Source organism: Schistocerca cancellata, chromosome 1, assembly GCF_023864275.1.
Source record: "Schistocerca cancellata isolate TAMUIC-IGC-003103 chromosome 1, iqSchCanc2.1, whole genome shotgun sequence".
Taxonomy (NCBI): domain Eukaryota; kingdom Metazoa; phylum Arthropoda; class Insecta; order Orthoptera; family Acrididae; genus Schistocerca; species Schistocerca cancellata.
In genome coordinates this window covers 947,359,219-947,385,494 of record NC_064626.1, presented here as the reverse complement: position 1 = coordinate 947,385,494, position 26,276 = coordinate 947,359,219, and the positions used below count along the sequence as shown (strand labels likewise).

At 40.3% G+C, this 26,276-nt stretch overlaps 1 protein-coding gene across 1 annotated transcript in view; it reads left to right on the top strand.

Annotated features, from left to right (window-relative positions):
* Window positions 1-26,276, top strand: part of LOC126088199 (ATP-binding cassette sub-family C member 5-like) — a 274,779-nt gene that overhangs the window by 3,690 nt on the left and 244,813 nt on the right. The window contains exons 2-3 of the mRNA XM_049906328.1: window positions 20,666-20,737; window positions 24,769-24,895. Of these exons, the coding sequence (XP_049762285.1) occupies window positions 20,666-20,737; window positions 24,769-24,895 (199 nt within the window). The remainder of the gene's footprint in view (window positions 1-20,665; window positions 20,738-24,768; window positions 24,896-26,276) is intronic.

Sequence of the window (26,276 nt, the reverse complement as noted above, 5' to 3'; positions counted from 1 at the left end):
AATTGAACCAGCAAGAGAGTATTACCAAGGAAGGAGGAGACTGCAAATTCTAAAATCAGTTGTTTGGTTTGCCAGTTTGTGCTCTGTCATCTTGGTATCTTAACAAGGCATCTTACAAAACTTTCTGTTGCATCCTCTTTTGCTGGTGTAGTATATAGTCCCTACTGTGGTATCATGGTGTCTTATCCATCACTTCTAATTGTTTGAAACTGTTGAAAATTGCAACAGTAAATTACAGCAGATCCTTCTATCGTATTTTTAGAAATACGACCTTGGAACAGTATCCTGTAACTGTCAAAAATGTAATAATGAACTCAGTGTGTTGTTTTTTGTCCCTGGTTAATATGTTGGCATACAGCTGGGTTTAATATGAACAAAGTTATACCCTGCTGATAGACACCTACCAGTGTCGTAACCAAAAACCAATGTATAATGTCACAATATAAAGACACTGTCAAAAACAGCTGACAAACTAATCAGATCTTCACAGACTACGAGTTTTTTGAAGGATATGTTCTTGTTATTAATGCATTCTAGATATTAAAACCTAAAAAATATTAAGGACATAAGAAAACAATGAAAATACAGTGCAAAAAGAGAAAAAAAAAAAACAAGTTTGTTGGATGCCTGGTGGCAATGGTTACTTCACTGTTGCAGGGAGGCAGCACCGTGATGTGGAATACATGCTTCATCTCTACTAGACCTGATGTGGCCCATCACTAATTCCTTCTCTTGTACCAACCTCTTCATCTCAGAGTATCATTTGCACCCTCTGCCCTCAATTATTTGCTCGATATATTACAGTCTCTGTCCCTCCTCACAGTTTTTATTCCAATCTTTGTACACTCCTACAGTTTTTGCCCTCTGCAGTTCCCTCTAGTACCCCTGATGTTATCCTCTGATGTCAAATTAAGGCATATGTTTGATACCGGTAAGTAGACTGCTCGTGGCCAGGAGTGCCCTCATTGAATGTTCTAGTCTGCTTTTTATGTCGTCCTTGCTTTGTTTATCGTGGCTCATCTTCCTCCCAAGGTAGCAGAATTCCTCAACTTCATCTACTTCACGATCAATAATTTTGATAAGGTTTTTGCCATTATTATTTCTACTATTTCTCATTTTTTTATCTCTCTCAGTTTACTCTTAAGTCCATATTCTTTACTGTTTGTTCCATTCAGCAGATCTTGTAATTCTTCTTCAGTTTCACCGAGGATAGCAATATCTTCAACAAATCTTATCACTCTGAATTCTAATAGCACCCTGAACGAGGATTTTATTTCTGTCATTGCTTCTTTGTTTAGAGACGAACACACAGGTAAAAGATTGCTTCTGTGTCTTACACCCTTTTTAATCCTAGCACTTTGTTGTTGGTCTTCCAATCATACTGTTCCATTTTTGTTCTTGTGCATCAATACAATTCCCTGTAGCTAACTCTAATTTTTTCAGAATTTTGGACATTTTGCACCACTTTCATTGTCAAATGCTTTTTTCCATGTCGACAAATCCTGTGACCGTGTCTTAATTTTTCTGTCTTTCTTCCATCATCAACTCCAAAGTTAGAACTACCTCTCTGGTGCCTTTACCTTTCCTAAAGCCAAACTGATTGTTATCGGATCCTCAGTTTTCTTTTCCAGTTTTCTGTATATTATTCTTGTGAGCAGCTTGGATGCATGAGCTATTAAGTTGACTGGCGATAGTTCTCTCACTTACCTGCCCTTGCTATCTTTGGAGTTGTATGGATGATATTTTTCCGGAAGTCTGGTGCTGTGTCAGCAGTCTCGTAGATTTTACGCACTCTCTTGAACAGTCGTTTGGTTGCCACTTTCCCATTGATTTCAGAAGTTCCAATGGAATGTTATCAATATCTCTTCTGTCTTATTTGATCTCAGGTCTTCCAGATCACTATTAAAATGTGTCTGTAGTACTGGATGCCATATGTCTTTTGTATCGACTCCATTTTCTTCTTCTGTCATGTCATCAGACAAGTCTCCCTCTCATACGGGCCTCAGTGTACTCTTTCCACATATCTGTTCTCTCACCTGCATTTAAAAGTGGAATTTTGCGTTGCACTAGCTATTAATGTTGTCATCCTTGATTTTAATTTCAATGAAAGTTGTTATGACTTTCCTGAATGCTGAGTAAGTCCTTCTGGCGATAATTTTTTTGATTTCTTCACATTTTTCCTACAACCATCTCGCATTAGCTGTCCTGTGCTTCCTGTTCCCATATTTTTTTCCTTTCCTATGTGATTTAAGGTTTCTTTGCAGTTACCTTACTTGTACCTATGTTTGTCTTTCCAGTGTCTGTTACGCCATTTTTAGTCATGTACACTCTTCTTCAACTGAACTGCCTGTCCTGGTATTTCTTACCGCATTATCTGCATCCTTAGCAAGCTACATGTGTGTCTCATTATTCGTCAGTACTTTGTTATCTTGCTTCTTTCCACACTCATTCCTCTAGACAGTTATCGTAAACTTCAGTAGTGTCTTCCTTAATTGTTGTCTAAGTCTATATATCTGTTATTGGGTATGTCTTACAATCCTTACATTCCAGTATCTGAGTTTGGAATCTCTGTCTGACCATAATGTAATCCAGCTGCAATTTTCCAGTGTCTTGGGGTCTTTTCCAAGTATACCTCCTTCTCTTGTGATTGATTGTTGAAAAGAGTATTTACCATTACCGTCTGAATTCATTGCAGAACTCAGTTAGTCTTTCTCCTCCCGCTGGCTGGAGTGTCCGAGCAGTTCTAGGCGCTACAGTCTGGAACCGCACAACCGCTACGGCGCATGTTCGAATCCTGCCTCGGGCATGGATGTGTGTGATGTCCATAGGTTGGTTAGGTTCAAGTAGTTCTAAGTTCTAGGGGACTGATGACCTCAGAAGTTAAGTCCCATAGTGCTCAGAGCCATTCTTTGTCCTCCCTCATTCCTACTGCCAAGCCTAGTGGATCAACAGCTTACATGGACCTATATAGGTCACAGGAAACAGTTTCCTGGGACAAACTAGATCATGTTCTTGATGTTTCAGAGAGGTAGCTGTGTAGTTGCGGTGACTGTGATTAGAGAAAGAGAGAGAGTGAGTGAGTGAGTTAGTTAGAATTGCTTGTCCTGTCAGTAAAAGACTAGTCCACAGGTTGTCATCTAAGTGGCACAATATAGAAAACCTTTCATCACACAGATGAACAACCCCAGATCGGGTCTCCCGTACAGTAATACCTTACAATCATTTCAGTAAGAAACTGTTTTTGATTAACATGCGCTTACTTCTGATATAATACCTTAGTCAGTGTACTTGATCCTTTTTTCCCAGTTTTATCCCTGAATTATAGTTCAAGAATGTTTTCCAACCCCTAATTTCTTTGGATATGGGAAGACACAGGTGTCAAATTTGGTGATTGTGGTGGATGTTCCAATACTTCGTACTCTTAATCACTCATATTTTCTGACTGACTAATCACCTGTTCTGGTGGGCCTGAGACCATGATGAAAGGGGACTCTTCCCCCCCCCCTCCTCCCCCCCCCTCCTTATACAATCCAGAACTCCTCTTGCATATTTTTTTCACCCTGTTGGTCCAAATGACTTGTACTTCCCAGTTATTCTTTTACCAATTGAAAAATACTCACAAGGGAACATCCCCATCGCACCCCCCTCAGATTTAGTTATAAGTTGGCACAGTGGATAGGCCTTGAAAAACTGAACACAGATCGATCGAGAAAACAGGAAGAAGTTGTGTGGAACTATGAAAAAATAAGCAAAATATACAAACTGGGTCGTCCATGCGTAACATAGGCAATATTAAGGGCACTGTGAGGTGAGGAGCTCCGTGGTTAGCGTGAACAGCTGCGGAACGAGAGGTCCTTGGTTCAAATCTTCTCTCGACCGAAAATTTTAACTTTTTATTTTCAGTTTATGTGAAAAACTCTTATGTTTTCATCACTTTTTTTGGAGTGATTATTACATCCACAAGAAAACCTAAATCGGGCAAGGTAGAAGAAACTTTTCACCCATTCGCCAAGTGTACTAGTTAGGTGGGTCGACAACATATTCCTGTCATGTGACGCACATGCTGTCACCAGTGTCGTATACAAAATATCAGACGTGTTTTCCTGTGGAGGAATCGGTTGACCTATGACCTTGCGATCAAATGTTTTCGGTTCCCATTGGAGAGGCACGTCCTTTCGTCAAGTAATCACACAGTTTTGCGGTGCGGTCGCAAAACACAGACACTAAACTTATTACAGTGAACAGAGACGTCAATGAACGAACGGACAGATCATAACTTTGCGAAAATAAAGAAAGCAAAATTTTCAGTGGAGGGCAGATTTGAACCAAGGACCTCTCGCTCTGCAGCTGTTCACGCTAACCACGGGACCACGGCGCTTCTCGCCTGACATTGCTCTTAATACTACCTATCTTACGCATGGACGACCCAGTTTGTATATTTTGCTTATTTTTTCATAGTTCCACACAACTTCTTCCTGTTTTCTCGATTGATCTGTGTTCAGTTTTTCAAGGCCTATCCATTGTGCCAACTTATAACTAAATCTGAGGGGGGTGCGATGGGGATGTTCCCTTGTCAGCAGGAGGAATTATATCTTCATGTGGCTCAACTGCATGCTACAAGTCTTCCAATGGGGCACCACTTCGGTGACTCGTGTTCCAGTGAAACAAATAGGTCTGGTGAACAAAACAAAACAGCAGTATAATCTTTGAAGTATGATGTCATTATGACAAAATGTCTGCAATGTATTCTTTCATGTTTCATTTGCGAATGTTATTCGTGTGTTTTATTTACAGTTAAGTTCTTGTGGGCTGTGGCTTGGATTGTGTTGTTTACAAGATGTATGTTTGTATGTACTTTGATTAAAATAACTTCAACATTCCAGTGTATTGAGTGCTAGGGGCCAGCAACCAGCTAATCACAGTGCTTACTCCACTGCCACAAGCTTGGAGTTTTGCCTGTTTTGTTGGTACTGCCAGAGCCTTGTCAAGTGTAGCTCATTGTATCTGGCAACAGCACTACCCATCGCTGTGATTTGTCAATCATTAAGTTATCTTATTCAAGGTATAGATGGTGGGTATATTGACAGCTGCAATACTGTCATTTGGCTTTGGTGAGTGGTGTCATGCCCAGCTCTATTTTTGTTGTTATGACAGATTGATCTGCAGTTTAGCTCGCAGTCTAGGATACATAGCTACATTACGCACAGCCATGTTATTAGCATTAGTTCAAAGCCCTCTAGTGGCAGAGGGCTGCAGCTTGCATCAAGGAGTAGGGTAGTCAGCAGAGTAATATGCATGACATGTAATACCTCAACCGGTAGTGAGAATACAATGAAAAATTCGGAAACATTACTCTTCAGCCTGCCCTCTTATTTTTGAAGAACCCTTTTTTTCATGATGGTCCTATTGGTTTATCAGGTTTGGTTTTGGTAATGTTTTCAAGGATTGTATCTATGACTTGTTGATGGCATCATCAGTTTGTAGGCATGAATCATAGTGTCTACTAATCCCAAAACAGTCCCTCTTGCACCCTAGAAGACCCTGAGTGACATTACATTTAATATGGTCTCTACATATTGTGCAGTTTTTATGTGTAGAAATCATTGTAAGGTATGACACTTTTGTAAGTGATAAGGGGCAGAAAAAAAAATCCCAGAGACTTGACAAGGATTGCACATTAAACCTGTGGATTGTCACTTATCTAGTCAGTCACTGATTGTGAGTCAGGCTCAACAGAAACAAAAATCTATATTCTGCAAACCACCATGAGCCCCCATGGGGCTCGCCACTCTTTGGCAGGTTCGTGCATGGCTACCATGGAGCCTCAGTCTTTGCAGCATCATTTCCACTCCCTTGGGGAACATGTCTGGGATGTTGTTGGAAATGTGTTCTGAATATTCCGTCACCCATACCAGAACAGTCTCTCCACTGTCTTTTGCTCGTTGGTTTGTTCATTCTTTCTTCATTCCCCTTTCTTTATCCTTCCTCCACGTCAGTGTTTGAGGCTCCTCTTTTTCTTCTTCCTCCCTGTGCGCTCCTGAAGGCCAACCAACGCATAACAGGTGACTGGGTAACACGTAATTCCCAGCCCCCAGTTGACAGGTAGGGTTTGCATGTACCCCCTCGTAAATGCCAGGCCAAGGGCGGGATGACTGCCTGAGCTGCTACCTTCCTATGTTACTGAGTGGTCCCTCTGTCAGGTGTTTGGGAGGTGTGAACAATCACCAAAGGCTGGTGCGTCCCCTTCTGAGGGCGTCCCCCAGTTGGAAGGAGCCCGCCATCGGAGACAATAACACTCGGGGGAATTTTCATGCAGTGATCCAAATGTCATTTTCTCAGTCTATGTCCAGTAAACGTAAACGGAATGATGCTAACAATTCAAAAACCTTCCCAGCTGCACCATGGTTCCTCTTGCTTTCACATATTGAAGACTGTCAGTCCTTTGCTACAGTAAATCCGTTTATTGTTCAGAAAGATGTTGATGCAATAGCTGGCCCTTTGAAATACTGCTCTCGTTTATGAAAAGGCATTTTGCTTTTGGAGACTACTTCTGATTCTCAAGCACAACAATTGCATACAGCTTCGCTCCTCCACAGCTATCTTGTTCGTGTCGAGGTCTATCGAGTACTCGTTTCTTCCCAAGGTGTTATTTACACTAGGCTGCTTCATGGTCTGACTGAGGCAGAAATCCAAACATAACCTCTCTGATCAGGGTGTCTTTGCAGTCCATCAGGTGATGAAAAAAGTAGATGCACCATTAGTGCCCACACGCACTCTCTTTTTCACTTTTGATAGACTCGCAGATCCTTTTGGACAGTGTTGCCATATCATACACTCGCCTGGTCGACCACCATTTTGCCGGTGCGCGCTACCAACCGTTTTTCTGACCTGGACTCCTCAGTCCAACAGAGAGACAATGCTGATGTCTCTGTAGACCTCATGGAGCAGGATCCTCCAGCCTCTGTACCCTGTAGCAGCAAGTCTTCTAAGGCTGGCACTCGACAGCTGCCGAGGTGAACATCCCTTCATTTATTCCTCATCGTGACTCTCCTCCAACGGAACATTCGTGGCCTTCTATCCAACGAAGAGGACTTACGGCTGCTGTTGGAGTAGCAGTGTGCGATTGTTCTTTGACCCCCGGAAACAAAATTAGCTCCTCGTGACCACTTTGAGCTCACGAATTTCTTCCTGGTCTGCTTCGACCTCCAGCTACCACCCCAATTCTCTCATCAGTTGTGTTTGGAAATTGATGGAATGTATGATTCATGCCTGGCTGGTATGGTGGCTCGAGTCTCGCAATTTACTTACCACTGCACAGTGTGGATTTCAAGCACACCATTGTGCAGTAGACCATCTTTGTCACTTTGTCCACCCAAGCCATAAATGGTTTTCTGCAGAAATTCCAGATTGTGGCTGTGTTTTTCGGTTTGGGGAAACTCGACAACTACTGGGGAATGTTATACCATTGTGACTTTCTCCTCAGCAGATAAGCATGCCATTTGTCTGCCATGCTTGGTCACCCATCTTATGCCTCCTTCTTGGATGACTCCTTTGATCACCAGTATGGGGCACGTCACTCTTCTCTGTTACCTCTTGGTGTTCGCTTTCGGCTCTTGCTCTGGCAGTTTAACTTCACACTACCTGTCGTATTCCCAATGGGTGTGAACTGTACACCATCTTGGCTTTGTGCAGCGGGCCGTGTTGACCTTGGCCTTCATTCATTTCCTAAGGACACTCCTCCAGACCCGCTTTATTGTCTTCAGTTTCACGACCTTTACACAGAACTTCATGATAGTTCCTTTGTGTACACTGATCGCTGTTGCGCTGACCATGGTGTTGGATGTGCCTTCGTTATTGGCACCAATGATTTTAGGTATTTGCTAACGGAACACTGCTCTGCTTTTACAGCATAGGACTTTGTATCAGGCTACGCAGCACTTCCTTAGGCACAGGCTCTCCAATAACATAATCTGTTCCGACCCTCTCAGTGCCCTTCAGAGCCTCTGTGTGCTGTACACCTCCCATCCTTTAGTATAACTGGTCCAGGAAAGCTGTCACTTGCTTACTCGTGATGGATCCACTACGATGGTCATGTGGGTTCCTGGGCATGTTTGTCTGATGGGAAATAAGGCTGCTGACACTGCTTCCAAGGCTGCAGTTCTCATACCTCAGCTCATTAGTTCTTACATTCGCTCCGATGATCTCTCTATTGCTGTCTGTTAGGAGGTGGTTTCACTTTGGCACCACCACTGGTCTTCCCTTCATGGGAACAAGCTCTGGGTTATTAAGCCTCTCCTAGTGGCTTGGACAATCTCTTCGCAGCCCTCTTGCCCCTCTCGTCATGAGGAAATCGTGTGTTGTGTATTGTGCAGTCTTTTTAGCCATTGCCATTTGTTAAGTGGTGATCCCCCACCACTTTCTGCTCATTGCCCTTGATGGTTCTCCATTTCCTAATCGAATGCCTTTTTTTTTTTTAACCATTTATGTTTCCTGTCCTCTGAGATATTGGATGTTTTAGTGAATGATGTGTGGATTGTCAACCGGCTTCTACTTTTTATCAGCTGTAGCAATATGGCAAAGGACATTTAATCTTTAGTTCAGGACCTCCATTGTCTCTCTGGCATATTTTATGAATTTTTCTCTATGTTCCTGTTTTAAGCTGTCTTTCCTTCTGTCGGTTGGGCTTAATGTGAAGTTGTTTTTAACTCATTCCCCCCCCCCCCCCCCCCCCCCCCCCCACTTTCGTGTTCTATGGTTCTGACATGGGTGCATATGATCTTTGTTGTTAAAAACAAAATGAAACAATACAATAAGTGATCTCATAACCAAACAAGCTGCTGTTCATAAATCTTGTCTCTCTCATCTGTTAATCCAAATTGGTAGAGGTTCCAGACTGATGGATGATGCTTTGTAAGCCTCTTCTAGCACGGATGTATTACTACATTTTATTAAGATTCGTCCTAAGAAACTCAGTCTGGCATCTGCTTTTCTCTGTGTTTGTTTTATGTGGTTATTCTGCTTAAGGTCACTCTGGATGGGTACTCCTAGATGTTTTATGACAATTACTGTTTCCATCAGTTTGTCATCAATAGTGTAATTGTAGAGTAGTCGATTTCTGCACCTAAGTATGTGCAATATATTGCATTTATTTACACACTGGGTCAACTGCCTGTTCTTGCAACATCCACTGATCACTTTCAGCACTTCCTGCAGTTTGCTACAGTCTTCTGATATCGCTACCTTCTTATAGATAACCACATCATATGCAAACTGACTTGTGAAACTTCTGGTGTTATCCACTAGATGATCTGTGTGTACTGTAAACAGTAATGGCCATATCAAACTTCTTTGGGCTATTCCTGAAATTACCTTTACGTCTGCTAATTTTGTTCTGTTGTGAGTGATGTATTGAGTTGCATCTGCAAGGATGTTTTTGAATTCAGATCTGAATACTGATACAATAATCAGTAATCCCGTATTTTTTTTCACTAAATGACAGTGCTACACTGTAACAAATGCCTTATGTTGTGTGGCACCTGATAATGGAGCAGTAATCTTCAAAACCATTGTACTATTAAAACATCATTTCTCAGTCATATCCTGTTCTCCTCAATTGTGGCTGTTCTTCAAATCAGACTTGATGAACTCTTGCTCACTTACGCAATAACTATGTCACAATTTCGTAATCATACAACTTATCAAATTCTTTTTGCATAGTAGGGGAATTGACCACTTGACAAATGCACCTCAGAGTCCTCTGCTGGGAGCTCCACTGCTTAACTGCCTTAGAATATGCTCCCCATGATGTCTTGCACCTCCTCCTCCCCCCTCCTGCTCCCCACTTTGTTAGTACCCAGACCATGAATTAGGAGCACTCTGTTTCAAGGACCTTGTATTCAGACTTCCGTTGAATGCATTTTAATTTATAGTGACTCAATGAGGAGTCTCCAGGCCATTAATCAGTGTTACTTTTGTCACTCTGTGATATCTGCTATTCATTACCTTGGCTGTGACCTTAGTCATACTGCCTCCTGAGTGATCTTTTTCTGGGTTCCAAACCATGTGGGTATCCAAGGGAATGAACTGGCTGACCCTTTGACTAAAGAAGTTATTACTACCCCAACATTCATTTTGATCATCCCATGTGCAGATTTGAGGTTGCTAATAAGACCTGTCCTCAATCAGAGATGAAAGGAGTCTGCTATCCTATCGTCTTCGCATTATTTATATAAGATAAACCCATAGATTAGTCTTACGTAGTAAGGCATCCCTACATTGTGGTTGTGGAGCCTTTCAGACAATAGCTGACATCGTAGTGGAATGCTTCCTCATTTTGTCTATCCATGCTAAGCATGTTCTTATAGTTTCCTTGCCTCTAATATTGGCAGATGAGGTACAGGCAGTTGAATGGGGTTCTTGTTTCCTCAGGGAATGGAATTTTAATTCTTTCAGGGTGAGGTTACGCCCTCCCCCCAGGGGACACACAAGTCTTTTTGTCAGTACATGCTTTGCTGACACGAATCTCAGCCGTTGCAGTACTGTTTCCCTTTCTGTTCTTAAAGCCCATTCTTCTACTATTGTGTGTCCCTTCTCCATTTTCATTGGATGGTCTGTCTGCAGCTCGTGGCCTAGTGGCTAGTGTTGCTGCCACTTGATCACAGGGTCCCAGGTTTGATTCCTGGCTGGGTTGGGGATTTTCTCTGCTCGGGGACTGGGTGTTTGTGTTGTCGTCATCATTTCATCATCATTCATTACAGTGGCCAGATTGGACTGTGTCAAAAGAAATTAACATCATTGGATGGTCTTCATGGTACTGACCATGCTTGGATTAGGTTTCTGGTTCTGGACATTATCTATTTTTCCTTTACTGGCACTTAACACACATTTTCACCCAAAACTATGTGGTCGCCAGTGTTGCGTTTGACCAACCATTCCTCTTCCAGATTTTACAGATGTGCATATCATGCAGGGAAGGTTGCCCAATGTGGTCTATGTTCCACATTTGTGTAGGTCTGTCTTTGCACCCTTTCTTTCTGGCAATGGTAACACACCCAAATCCCAACATGGTAGCCATCCCATTGTGCGTGGAGGGGGTCGTCAAGTATCTGCACCGTAGTAGCCCCCTGAATACACCGGGATAACACTATTTGTGCCTTTGCTGTAAATTCCCCACAAATGCCAAGGAGTATATACCCGTCATGGCTACGGCTACAGTGACATCATCTTCTGTAGCAGCAGTACCCTCACTAACCCTTTGTGCCTTCTGCATTGGGCCCTCGGGGTGGTTATACCAACTTCCTGGTGGTTGGGGCATCTTCTCCTAGTGCTTCCCCCACACCCAATTTGGGAGCTTCGATTTCCCACCTGTTGGGGATGTCAGTCCCCAACCGCCGGCCGGAGAAGTGTCACCCTCCTCCATCCCTTGGGGTACTCCTCTCCCAGGTTCCTGCTGAACCGCAGCTGTATACGAGCTTGTGGCTGAAGGAGCTGCAGGCTGCTGGTCATAGGATTTCGTTTCTCCTCTGTCCCTGAAACTAAGACAGAAAAGCCCTCGCAGAAATCGAAATTGGCTAAGAAAATGGACAAGTCGTAGTTCCCCAAGGAGGAGATACCAGTGGCCGCCATGCCACTGAGCATGTTCCACCTCTGATATAGAGGTGGAGTTCCTGGTGGCCTCTGTGGCATCAGATCCCCCCCCCCCCCCCCCTCCACACACACACACAAAACCTGATTCAGAATCGATATGTATTGATACTGTATCCGTGAGTATCCTAGCAACTGGTAGCAGCAGGTGACGTGCTTCCTTGACCTGATTGCCAGTCTCACATTCTAGCCATTTTCAACCATATCGAGAGTGAGGGCGAGTTCCCATCTCAATGTCAATAGTCTGGGTACTGGCACTGGGTAAACATCTTCTGAGATAGACAGGTATCGCCCATTTAACTACGTAGCCTGATATTCTCTGCAAGTTGCTTGAACATTGGTGATCCCACAGCTCTGTTGATACCATGTATCTTGGGATCTTTTGGCTGCATCCCAGGGTAATTTCTGCCAAGACTGTTCAACAGCTGACAATTTGGTCTCTCTCAAGTCTGCTATCCAGATGGCTTTTGCTTGCTGATAACGCCTTATCACTGTCTTCAACTTTGACTTGCAAAGGATTTATGACACCATATGGTGTCATCACATTCTCATTACCCTACATAAGTAGGGTCTCTGGAACTTTTTATCATGTCATACTTTCCAGGTTCAAGTTGGTGCTTCAAGTTAGTGCCTCTTACAGAACCGCCTGCCCTCCATATACAAGAGTTCAGGGTTCCAAAGAACTGTATTGTGGGTGCCACATTTTCTATGGTTTTTTGTGGTCTAGCAGCAGCCATGGGATCTAAAGTGACGCTGTCCTTATATGCTGATGATGTTTGATTCTATTGTTGCTCTTCAACTATGGATGTTGCCAAATGCCAACTGCAGGTTGCCATGTGAAAGGCGAAGTCCTGACCTCTCACCCATGGCCCAATTTCTGGCTGTGAAGACATTTGTCATGCTCTTTCATTGCCATTGTACTGTCCATCCACAACCAAAATTCTACATCGTTGCTCAGTGTGGTGGACTCTTATTGCTTTTTGGGAATGGTCTTCAATGCCCGATTCATGTGGCTTCCCCATATTCGCCAAGTTAACCAAAAATGTTGGTCACACCTTAATACTCTTTGCTGCCTCAGTAACACCAGCTGGTGTGCATATCATTCTACACTTACGTGGCTTTAAAAAGCTCCCATCTTGATTGTGGGATTCTGGAATATGGATTGGCATTGCCCACTGTGTTGCAAAAGCGTAACCTGATATATTACTGTGGGTTCCAACATGCAACAAGTGCCTTTTGGACTAGCTCTGTGACCAGCCTAGTCGTGGAGGCTGGGGTCCCTCCACCATGGGTCAGATGCCAACAGCTGCTGCTCAGTTATGTGATATGCATTCACTGCTTCCCGGAACATCTGAACTTCCATGTACTTTCTCCTGGTATGGAGTTCCACCTCCCACAATACAGGCCCAGGACTGGAGTCACAATCACAGTTTGCATACAGTGTATTTGGCCTGAACTCCAGATTGCCCCATTGTTGCCTCTTGTGAGGGAACAATCACATATGCCCATGTGGCGTGTACCACGCCCTAGGATGTTTCTAAACCTTTCCTTTGCACCAAAAGACTGTTGACGCCATGGTTTTTCACTGGCTGTTACTGGCTGTCCCTGATGCATTTCCAAGTTCAGAAGGTGTGGCTCGACGGACGACGCATGAACTGGGTTTGCCTACGTAACACTAGGTGTAGGGAACTACACTACCCACCATAAGTTTGGAAACACCTAGTAATTATAGACAATTGAAAGGAAATACAGTAGAAAAATGCATTTTGTTGTTTTCCAAATGTTTATTAAGCTCAAATAATACACAGGAAGATGCAACAATTAAATTTTTGATTCCTCAAAATAGCCTTCCTTTGCTTTCATCACCGCCTTGCACACTCTCGGCATAAGCTGCGTCAGTTTTGCCAAGGTTTCAGTTGGAATTAATGTCCATTCTTGCTGCAGGGCCTCCCACAGTTGTGACCCACCCATGATTTCCTATTTTCGGATCCTCCTGTCCAATTCATCCCGTAGCAGCTCAATTGGGTTAAAATCAGGGGATTGGAGTGGCCATTCTATGTTTTTCAATATTTTACAAACCTCTTAGAGACTTCACACAGTTCTTATACAAGCGAGACATATGTTTTGGGTCATTGTCTTGCTGCAAGACAAACCCTTTCCCAACCATATGAAAACTAGATGTCTTAGCATGTCGCTGGAGAATGGCATGATAATCCTTTTGGTTCATTTTTACGTATAATTTCACCAAATCTCTGACTTTATTCCCTCCATAGGATCCCCATACCATCACAGAAGCCCCTCCATGCTTTACAGTTGGAATTACCCACTGAGGATTCAAGCGTTCATGGGGTAAGCGGCATACAAATTGACGGCATTTACTTCCAAATATTTCGAACATGGATTCATCAGTGAATAAGACTCTTTCACATTCCCCCACTGTCGATTGTTGGTGTGTCTTAGCCCACTGAAGTCTTTTCTTCTTGTTAACAGGGCACAACAGTGGTTTCCTTGTTGCTACATAATCTCGGAGGTTGTTGTCTCACTGTTGACTCACTCACTGGTGTATCCCTTGTTGCATTTAGTTCAGCAGTCACTTCATGGACAGTTTTTAATCTGTTACATTTACTGGTCACTACCAAATACTGATATTTTCCTAGGTGCTCCTGAGCGAGGACGATTTCCATAGGAACCTATTTCTCGATGCCAGTGTATGGTTTTGACAACTCCGCTGATGAAAATCATCAGTATCTTTGCTATTTGTTGAACACTATTGCCTTCTTGGTGCAAAGTGATTATCATTACCTGTGATTCATAAGGAATCGGGCACTTTGGGGCCATTTTCAGTTACTTTCACGGCGTATTATACCTTTATGCAAACGCAACTACAAGTGAACAGAAATGTAAACAATGTACCTCTACATAGCCATGCAGTCTCCTCACACCACCTGGTGTGTTTAGTAGAACTGCTTGGACAGGTAATGTTGGTTTACATAAAATGGAGCAAAACTAGTATGTTCCAATATGTATGTATATGTACAATAATTAAGTGTACAATACTGTACATGTTATTATTAACCGTTATTTGAGCTTGCTATTCCATATTCTAACCAATAACTCACATAGATCAATTCCATCTTGCTTTGTTATAATACGCAGCATGGTGTTTCTAGACTTATGGAAGGCAGTGTATGCTTTCTGATAAGTGGATACATTGCATTCACTATTGAATTGGTGACTGTCACTTGAGCCCACAGTCAAGTTTGTTCTTTGTTCATGCTCTGATAAGACATTCTTAATTGGCAGTGACTCCTTGAGTAGCCTTCACACTGTCGACCAGTGCTAACCTCGATACCCATTTTTTGCAACTATCCAGGATCTCCTTTCTGATTTTGATCACTGTGTCTTCTGGTCATGTTGGGATCCCAGGGAATGAACATGCTGAATGATTGGCCAAGTTGGCTACCATGGTGCTGATAGATAGAGATACCGGAACCAGACCGTTGGTCAATAGTACACCATCAATTGTAGGAAGGTTGTAAGCTTGTAACCCGGAATGGTGTGTCCTGGTTCTCTGAGCAAACTGTGGGCAACAAAGGGGACTATGGCAGGTTTTACTGGATTGTCCTAATTTGGCTACCTTACGACAAAATCACAAACTTCCTGCTTCCTGACACGCAGCCTCTGGTGCTGATGGATGACACCAAAGCTGCTGATCTGGGTTTATATTTCAACCACGAAGGCAGTTTGTACTCCTTTATCTGATGTAGGGCAGTTTGACCTCATCAACTGCTTGATGGGTCAGAGGGACACCCTTCACCTGCTGTGTCCCAGGGGCCCCATGGCTGCCCTTGCTCATTGGTTCGACTTGGCTCCGGCCCTTTCAACTTTTAATTCTCGTTAATTTTTTTTACATTTTTCATTGTTTTAATGTCTCATCATCATTGTTCACTTTCCTGTGATTGTATCAGCTTGTCTACATTTCTAGTTTTCTTGTGTTAATGCACTTAGGTCATATGCAAAGGGTGTGTTTCCCACTGCATAACATGGGCCAGGAGCCTCTAGCTGCTTTGTGGGCTGAGTAACTTGCAAATCTTACCCCTTCTCACCACTCTCTCACTCCTAATTGCTGCAGTCTCGTGGTTTTATTGATTCTCAGTTGCAGTCAGGTTCTTCAAGATTTATTATGTGTCCTTACTCTCAGAGGACTATTTCTGTCGTGATGCATGTGGGATGGAGGGACTGATGACCTTGTAGTTTGGTACCTTTAACCCCATCAATCCAATCCAGTTCAGCGAGGAAAAGAATAGTAATTGTGCTGGGCACCGGAGCATGCGGGAATCCATGGAAATGAGCAAGCTGACATATCAGTAAGGGATTCCTAAATGGAAATAGTGTTTTATGCTCTCTCCTTCAGCACTATTACCTCTTTGTTGAAGAGTTGTATCAGTGGTATAAGAAGTGGGTGGAGGTACTAAACGAGTTATGACAGGTGAAACTGATAGTTTTGAAGTGGTAAATTTCTCTCCATTACAGGTAACTTTACCTTGGTAGTTTAGTCAGGATTGTATTATTTATATTTTTATTAAATATCATGCAGAAACCATATAAGTAATTCAAGGAGTAAAGGTAACATTTCACAGATTAGTTGAGGCTCAGTCATTGATAGGCTCATCAGTTAGACTTGGGTGAGGGGTTGTGTACGTGGAGTTGGTGAAGGAGAGACAGGAAATGGGAGATAGGTTTGGGGAAGAGTGGCTGACAGCTGAAAGGGGGAGTCAGCAGCTACATGGGAGGAGTGTGGTACCATAGAGCTCATTCTGGCTGTAGCCTGGGGTAGTTGTGAATGGCACACATTGACTTGGGGGAGTAGATCAGGTGCTGAAGGTAGAAAAGTAGAAGAGGGAGACTGTAAAGTGCAGTATGTGTGAAGTCAGAGTTGGGAAATTCCATAGTTACGGGTGTTACATGTACACACCTTAAAATCAGGAAAAGTAATGTAAGGAAAAATATTTATTGAATTTAATATTGAAAACTCTTAAGGCTTACATTATATTTCATGTTAGAAATGTTGATACTGGAATTGTTTTATTGTTCTCCTGGTTATTAAACAAAAAAGTAGTGTTATGGGTGTTACCAAAAGTAGACCTGGCCCCTGTTACGAGTTAAGGAGTTCTCTAATTTTTGCAAACTTGATGAAGCTTGTATTCTTGTAAAACAACTGTTAAGAGGTATTGCCCCAAATTTTATTTTGGAACATAAATTTTTATTTTTTTGGACATCATAACTCAGTATATATATATTTTTTGCTGTTATGGGTGTTACACTAAATGTTATGGGTGTTACATGGATGCATCGGATTTGATTCTTGAAGGAATAAATCTACCTCTTACAATTGCATAAAAAGAAAAGAAGTATTGTAGTTTATTTGGAATAAAAGTATGTACTTAAGAAAACATATTTGAAGGATAAAGCTATTTATTACACAAAAAATTTTGTTACAATTTTATAGTACAACTAGACCAAGACATCGTTACTTACTTAACATTTACCTCATTTTGTAGGGCTAATAAATTTATGACAAAAATGTTTTCTTATTATTGATAGGTTTAAAAACTTCATTTAACAAACTTTTTCAGCAACATCCAATTCAAAATTGAACTCATAGTACAAACGGTTACCTTGTTGTTTGATTTCTGGTGTTGTTGCCTTAGATAGTACTTGACTGAATTTCACGAAACAAACATCAGTTTCATATAGTTTAAAAAGTGTTTTACTTTTTCCTCACTCTGGCAGATTCCCAAGTAATGGTGTTGAATTTTGGATAGTGTTGGCTTCTTTTTGTCACTTGAAATGTCAACCAAGACAAATAACCCAAATTTTAAATCAGACTTTTCAATTTTATTAGGTAGGCTTAACTCACAAGCACTTCCAATATTGTCTTGAGATTCAGATAGTGAAACAATCTCCTGATCAGAATCATCAGAACTGCACACTTCATAAAAGTTTATGCATCTTTTTGCATGTAATGTTTTAACTTTGGCATCCTCAGTAATAAATACTGACATCCTTTTCATTAATGACTCTACTGTTTTGAAACCAGCAAATCAGTTGTGTTATCAGCCCAAAAGTGATGGCAGCCCTGGATTTGAGGAATTGCTTGTAAATTTTTCCACCTTTCATCCAAAATAGGAATGTTATGCCCCACATTTATCTTATCAACCCATAGAACCTTAATTGTAGAAAAATTCTTCAGAGTGTAGTCATAAAAGTCAATTGCGTTGTTAATAATAACTTTCCTACATCTAACAGCTGTCCACACACTCCTCTTCAGTGCACCTCCTATGCCATCCATGGCTTCTTTACCGTGTGAACTGGCAAAAAAAATCCACTCAACTGTCAATCCAAAGTTTCAGAGCCAATTATATTGGAACATATCTTTTTAATAACACCAGATTTTTTACTGGGGCTTTTTGGAAGTACCTTCAACACTTTCTTCACAGCTTTACCAAATGTCTGTTTACACTCATAAGTCCCAATAGGAGAAGATTCATTTGGAACTTTTGATCTTGCGAGTTCTAGTTTTTTCTTTTCTCTGAATGCTCTCTCTCTCTCTCTCTCTCTCTCTCTCTCTCTCTCTCTCTCTCTCTCTCTCTCTGTCTTATTTTTGTTCGATTCTTATCTCTTGAGATGTTGATTATTTTTTTTAATTTTTTTTTTAACCTGCAGTCTTCTTAATTTGTTTCATTCTCGTTCTTTCTTCAAGTAAGCTTCTCTGTTTTCATTGTTTTCTTTCCTCTTTTCTCGATACTTCTTCACTCTTTCCCTTGCTGGTACTGGTGCCATGGTCTCCGAAGACAGAAATTCTGATAATGTAGGCCTATATATGTATAAAAATAACACTGTGCAGAGAGATAAAAGTAAAAGACATTGTTAAACATAGGCTCTTATGAATGACTAGAATTTGGCTCAATGAGCAGTTTACTGGGCCTATATACAATTTAAAACTGAGGTTAGCAATATTGTTGTTCTTGGAAAAGTTAGAATGGAAAACATAATCTATATGTAATCTGAAGAATTTTGGGCTTAATTAACTTTTTAGAAGAATGTCAGTTGAGTCATGTTAATGCCCTAATTAACTTTTATAATGTAGGTGTAGTGCTTAAACAAATGTATGCAATGGAATAAAATTTTTAGCTTTCATGCTTAAAATTGTTTTCAAAAATGACTGAGCACTATGGGACTTAACATCTGTAGTCATCAGTCCCCTAGAACTTAGAACTACTTAAACCTAACTAACCTAAGGACATCACACACATCCATGCCCGAGGCAGGATTCGAACCTGCGACCGTACCGGTCACATGGTTCCAGACTGAAGCGCCTAGAACCGCACGGCCACATGGCTGGCAAAACTGTTTTCATATGTAATAAACATAGTTAAGAAACTTTATTCATTAATAATAATACCCTTTGGTTATAATTTAAATGTAGGGCCTGGGCCTACTAAAGATTAAGGTGGCATTAAACCTTGCAATTCAAGTTAGGGTGTTACGCATGTGTTAAGTAACACCCGAAACAAAAATTAGTAACACCCGTAACAGCTCTAAGAGTGTTAAATAAGATTTCAAAATGCCATGTAATGGTATGATATTGTAAAACATGTGCATAACCTCACGTTTACAGAAAGGTATTGTACAGAACAAATTTACTAGATTACGAATTAAACTTTTGTATCTTTTTTGTTATGGGTGTTTCAAGCTGCATATATATTATAAAACTAACAAAATAAAGAAATGCAATTAGCTTACCTCAACAAAATGAATTATTATGAGCTATAACAATGTTGACTTCAATATTCTTTGCAACGATAGAGCAATCAGCCAGAGATAACACAACTAATATTCATCTGGAAATAGCATAAAACATACCTCTCTTTGGTGCCATAGAGTAGTGCACTTTAAACACTTAGTGAAGGTAGAAATTTATTTTTTTTTCATATTCATGATTATTTTGCAATGAACAAATGTACTTTTAACTTGGCATTTTTGAAGTTATATTTGTAATATTGTTGTTATAATCATTGTCCTCCTTTACAAGCACACTAGGACTTGAAAGCCCACTTTTCCAAATAATTGGTTTGATATTTGTCTTATGGGTCTTAGACATAATAATATGAAATGATGTGGAATGTGTTACTTTACAGTTGCTTCTGCGTTGGCGCACTTGTTTTGATTTTGTGGCTTTGTTTTCCATGGCTGTTTTCCAGAACGTTCAGTATTGTCATGCACATATAAAGCTTAACATAACTAAAGATGCATCAGCCCTTTGTAATGTGCTCATAGCAGCATTCCTGCCAATTTTATTATTTTAAATTATTGAAGTTTTAAGTGCACAAATAGTAATCCAATACTGTAGTCTATGTGCACCTTGACCTTTTTGCAGCTCTTAAAATTCTCCTTCATGACATTTTCTGTGGAAAAGGGGTCGCTGTTTTGTAATACTTTGTTTAATTAATCCCTCTGTTACAGAATTGTATGTTATGTCATGTGCTGTGAGTGAACATACATTTAAGATACAGGGAGACCAACACACAGTGTCATTTGTGTGTAAACTGTGACGTGGAACTGAATTGTTGTTCCCTTTCTGCTGTAGTATTGACTATACAATGTCATCACTAGCTTCAAATTTCTTGTAATTGTTGTTATTTCTTATAAGCAATCTAGTAATAAATTCTACTTTCACTGTGTTATTTTCTGTTAAGGCTGGCTGAAGTTCCATTTTAATTGTAACATCATTCTCACCTTTATAAGCTTACACTTTCGTTAGGAAGAAATTCAGACATATTTAGGCTTGGGTTGATGTTTTATATGTTTACACATTGCTTAGATGAAACCATGTAATTTTAAACATTCCTTTCTGCTTCTTCTCACCACCCCCCTTTTTTTAAAAAAATGGAAATATGCTTTCTTTTTTCTGCCTAAAGGATTGTGTGTTGTGCTTAATCATCCCTTTTTGCCATTGCAGGAATGTCAAAAAGCAGAAAAACCGTTATGCTCCAGCTCTCAAACATTTTCTGCCATACCGCCCTGCTCCTGCGTAAGTATATTATAGTTAAGTAATTTAAGCAGACAGCAGAGTTGTACTATTATATGGACTAATTACTCATAGCACATTATAATTTGGAATGATCTGTAACTGATGTACAGGACAACCATTTTGTGTGCTAGAACTCCTTATTAAAAACCTCAATCTCAATCATTTGCTAAAATTTAGTTCTCTTCCTCCTACAAGCCTTGAAAAGCATTGCAATTTGGAAAGTGATATTCATCTGCTGTTAGCACTGAATTACTACAAGACATCAAGAGGTAATATCTCTGTTCATGTAGATTACATGCCTTCAGGAAGAACAAGACATCAGATCTGAATTTATTGAAAGGTATCTTGGGTGTCTACATGTTTTAAAAATCTGTAAGATTCTGAATACGCTGATATTCTGCAAACAGAAATAAAATCTGAAATTTTTATTTAAAAACTGAAAAAGAGTTTAGTGTACAGATGCCAACCATTCAGTATTCAGAGGAAGCACAGTACAGTGGACAAGCACATCAAAAATGAGTAGCGAGAGTAGCTCAGCTGTCAACTTGTATTCTACTTGTATTCTGTTTTTTTTTTTTTTCAAATTATTTGGAATGTCAGCACAGCTGCGTCATCCACTCATATTTTTATTTACCACTCTAACCTCATTGATATCCATCATTGTCAATCAAGACATTGTGACAATTCATGTGACTAGTCTTAATGTTATTTACAAATTAACTGGAAATGTTTGATATCTGCATTGATATATCTACAATTAAGTTAGTTATTTGCATGTTCCATAGATCTTAATTGTAATATGCTGTTATTGTTTGGTATGTGGTTATTAGTTTACAAATGTGTTACTCAGCAAGGCAGATTGGTTACACAACTGTAGCTTATTCATTGAGAATAAGTGTAAAACCAAGTACAGCTAAGTACTGCGTAGCAGTATGCATAAGCTGAAAATGTACCTTACCGGTATGTGTTTGCAATGGATACAATGAGGCAGCGCATTCACCATGACTATGTCTAGCTGCCCATGGTAATGTTCCTGTTAACACCTCAGTCTGATGACGAGCCTGCAGTGGCTCAAAAATTAACAGTTAAGGAAATAAATCTTATCAAAATCCAACAAAGAGACTGGTTGCCTATTTATACCCGAACTAGCAACCAGTTCCAGCTTCATCTGGATAGCACGAAGTATCTACAGCTGGACCACTTGAGTGACATTAGCGGTAATTTCGTTGTGGGGCACTGAATACCGTTATGATTAGAAAGTAAGAGAAAAACATTAGGTAACTGAATATTTTCAGTTTCACCAGTGTGTTGCAGCACCTAAAGACATGAGCAGACTGCCCAACAGAAACCCATTAACAAAGCAAACTGTGCATCAAAGGTCCCTATAGCCATTCATTTGTAGGCGGGACAGTTACACCAGTCCACCGTGTGTATCAAAATCCCTACAGTAGCTCTTGAGATTAGACCATACATACAGACAGTGAGTGTGGAACTTCAGTATATATACAGAAAAAAGAAAGGAGGGGAGAGAAATCATCAGTAAAGATGTTAAACACACACCTGACCAGTCCACATGTCTGCACAGACACTCACTCTCTTACATACCCCTGCAGCACTCTGGCATGTGCCTAAACCCAGCCCATTGTTGTTACAAACAAAGGGAGCAATGCAATTGCACATTCATGCAACAGAAACTTCACACTGGTTCATGCAAAAGTTCGGGTTCCAAATAGTAAGAAAGTGTGAAATCGCACAGCATTACGTTTTTCAAATGTGTGCACCTAACCATTCACTACCATAAGGGCCTAATGCAACGTAATACATGCTTCCAGAATGAGATTTTCACTCTGCAGCGGATTATGCGCTGATGTGAAACTTCCTGGCAGATTAAAACTGTGTGCCAGACCGAGACTCGAACTCAGGACCTTTGCCTTTTGCGGGTAAGTGCTCTACCACCTGAGCTACCCAAGCACGACTCACGCCCCGTCCTCACAGCCTTACCTCCGCCAGTACTTCGTTTCCTACTTTCCAAACTTCACAGAAGCTCTCCTGCGAACCTTGCAGTTTTAATCTGCCAAGAAGTTTCTCAGCACACACTCCGCTGCAGAGTGAAAATCTCATTCTGGAAACATCCCCCAGGCTGTGGCTAAACCATGTCTCCACAATATCCTTTCTTCCAGGAGACCTAGTTCTGAGAGATTCACAGGAGAGCTTCTGTGAAGTTTGGAAAGTAGGAGACGAGGTACTGGCGGAAGTAAAGCTGTGAGGACGGGGTGTGAGTCGTGCTTGGGTAGCTCAGTTGTGGTGCACTTGCCCGCGATAGACAAAGGTCCCGAGTTCAAGTCTTGGTTCGGCACACAGTTTTAATCTGCCAGGAAAATTCGTAATACATGCTTTCTCATCAACTACTGCCAGGATGGCTTTGAAGCAAGGAAAAATACAAAATTGTTTCAAGTGATTAGTGAATATAAGTATGAGAATAAATAGAATAAATAAAATGATACATTAGATGTCAAGTGTATTCCTAATAGCATTAAAAATAACATAGTATCTGACCATGGTGCAGCACAGAAAATACAGGAGCCTCAGAATAGAAAATCTACGTTATTAGGAAACAGCTCCTGTGTGTTTCACAAGTTTCCTTCAGACACACATGCATGTTTGAAGGATCAGACAGTTAAGTGACTCCAGCCATTATGAAAGTACATTAAGTGTATTCACAGTTGCGTATATAAACAACCATCAGCTGTATAATGGAATGACGACAGTGAAAATTTGTGCTGGACAATACTTGAATCCGGATTTCCCCTTTTTTCGCGAGCAGTCACCTTACCACTAGGCTATCCATGCATCTGTTGCCACCAGACACAAACTTCCATATATCATCAAGGGATTATCCTAATACGTTTTAGTAAAAAGACATGTCAGTGACATAGAAAAGTTCCCTATTGAACTTTGGTAAAATCTGAGAAAAAGAATGTTTATTTCTGCCTCGTGCACCAGCAGAAAGTAAATATTTATTTTGTAATTTTGATGATCACATAGCCATTTAAATGCATACAACTTGTAAAAACAATTCTGTGTAGCACTTTATGGATCATAATTACGTGCATTGTGTGCAGCATATCGTACACACTGGACTTGCATGTGCATAAATCATATTCGTAGCACAGAATATGCCAGTGACATCACTGCAACTGCACACGCTGACCCATGTGGTGAAGTGTGGAGCGATGAGAAAGTGTGGAAAGATCCTGTTAAATATTCTTCTGTTGGCTGGGACTCCTCAAGTTTACTTTATATTGCAAATAGTGCCATTTGAAGTGATGGTGACTTTTACAACTATGTATCATGAAAAAAGTAGTGCCAAAAGTTAATGATACATTAAATGCTTTAATTTAAGACGTGTCAGATTTGGGGCTCCATAAGGTAATCCTTTGGGGTGTTACATTCATGTGTTACTCAGTGCATGACAGTGTGGGCCTGTACTTGCTGTCCTGTTCCTAGGACATTAAAGCTGATAGTCTCTCTCTGCCTAGGGATGTGTACCACCCAAAATAGCATTGCAGGTGTGTGTAATAAAACAGAATGTGTTAATTGTTTTACATATTGCAAGATTTGGGTACGAACTGGAATTGATTACATTGCAAAATGGTGATTGCAAAACATTTTATCCTGTGAACTTAAATCCTCCAAGCAAGAACATGCAAAATATTACTTGGTGGTTGAGGAGGAAGGGGGGGAGGGGCAGATGGGCAGATGAGAACGATAATTTCAGATTTCGCCATCTGAAAAATAGATGTTATATTTTTGTAACGGTATCAGAAACTGTATGTTATGACAAATTCTTGCTAAATTCCTCTGGACTGCTTGTGGAGAAACACGCTGCCACTTTTTTTTAATTTTTTTCATTGTGGATTTTTATTCTTGTCAACCAATGTACAAAATTATATCTGAATCACCCTGACACATTTAAATTGTATATGTCACAAGCTTTACCATTCTTGTTGACTGCTTTTTTTTTGTTACAGTGATAGTCATGCAATGCCGAGTAATTCAGCTGGAATGTTCTCCTTTGTTGCTATTACATGGATGTCGCGACTTATGTGGAAAGCTTACAGGAAGGGTCTGACTGAAGATGATCTGTTTGATTTACAGGTGTGTATAGGATTTTTATCAGTAATTTTTCCCTGTAGTTCCTTTTGTATAGTTAGATAAAATGTTACAGACTATGTTTTTCTGTTGATAATGAATCACCTGAAAAATAACATATTATTTTTCTTTCCATCTGTGAACAGTTATGTGGGATGCAGTGCATTCTGTTTCATTACAAAAATTTCTAGTTTTGTTATTGATGTCACAACAAAATGATTTTGGGGTTATCTTGGTCGTGGATGTGAAGATAAAAATATAAAGTTTATAAAGTGTAACACAGTAAGTTTGTGTTTTTAAATTTCCTGCTCTTTTTTTCTACATTATTGTAATACCATCTAAGCTTCACCTACATGTACACGTGTAGTTTCTGGATACAGTTTCTGATGAGTTAGCCTTTGATGTAGTGTTCTGTTGTTAGCTATAGTAAGCCATATTTTAGTATGAAAAAATAAAATGATTACTTAAAATATGGGGGTTTTTAGTAGACCTATGCCAGCAAAAATCTTATTTGTAAGAGATCTTTCAAATTATCTTTTATCATATAAATATGTCTGTTTACTTGTGCACTGCTTCATCTATGTTGTTGACTAAGATATGTATGCAGTATATTCCTGTCCGACTGTACGGTGAAGGAAATATGCACAGGTTTCCTAAGCATCCCAGTAGTCTGCAAAAAAACGGTGTAGTTTACCCTGGAGATAGAAAACAATAGTTTAAATCCATTATTAAAAATCTCATTAATGACTACACAATATATTTGGTTTAGCAAGGAATGTTTACATCAGAACATAACTATAAAAGGGGTATGTCAACATTAAATTGAGATGGACATCTCCAGTATCAGTGACGAGTGCCAAGATTGTTGAGAGAGAGAGAGAGAGAGAGAGAGAGAGAGAGAGTTGATGAAAGAAGAAATTTGAAATTGGCACAGAATCTGTGATAACCTAAGTTTATATTTAAAAGTTAGTCACATGTGTATTATGACCATTGCACATCTTTGCAAGTTCAATAGTTTTGATCCCAATGTGTGTGACAGTGTAAAAATGTGACGATCATGACTGCTGAGCTCAGAGTGCTAAACAGGGGCATTAAATATGCCCAGTTTGCACAGTCTCTAAAGAAAACAAATTTTAACTCTGAGTTTGGCGTCAGTTGATAATTTTAAGATCATACAGGTCTCTCACAGTTCTAAGCTAGTACCGTTTGACATCACTACTTATTTACAAATGTGTCCAGTAATAAGTGCATGAACATGTTAACAGGTGTTTGGCACAAACCTCAAGTAAATACTGTAGAATTATATTACACAGTCGTTGCCACTCAAATATGTGGTAAACAGAATTATTTGTAGTTTGGGAGCACTTCTTATAAAAAGTCTGATAGC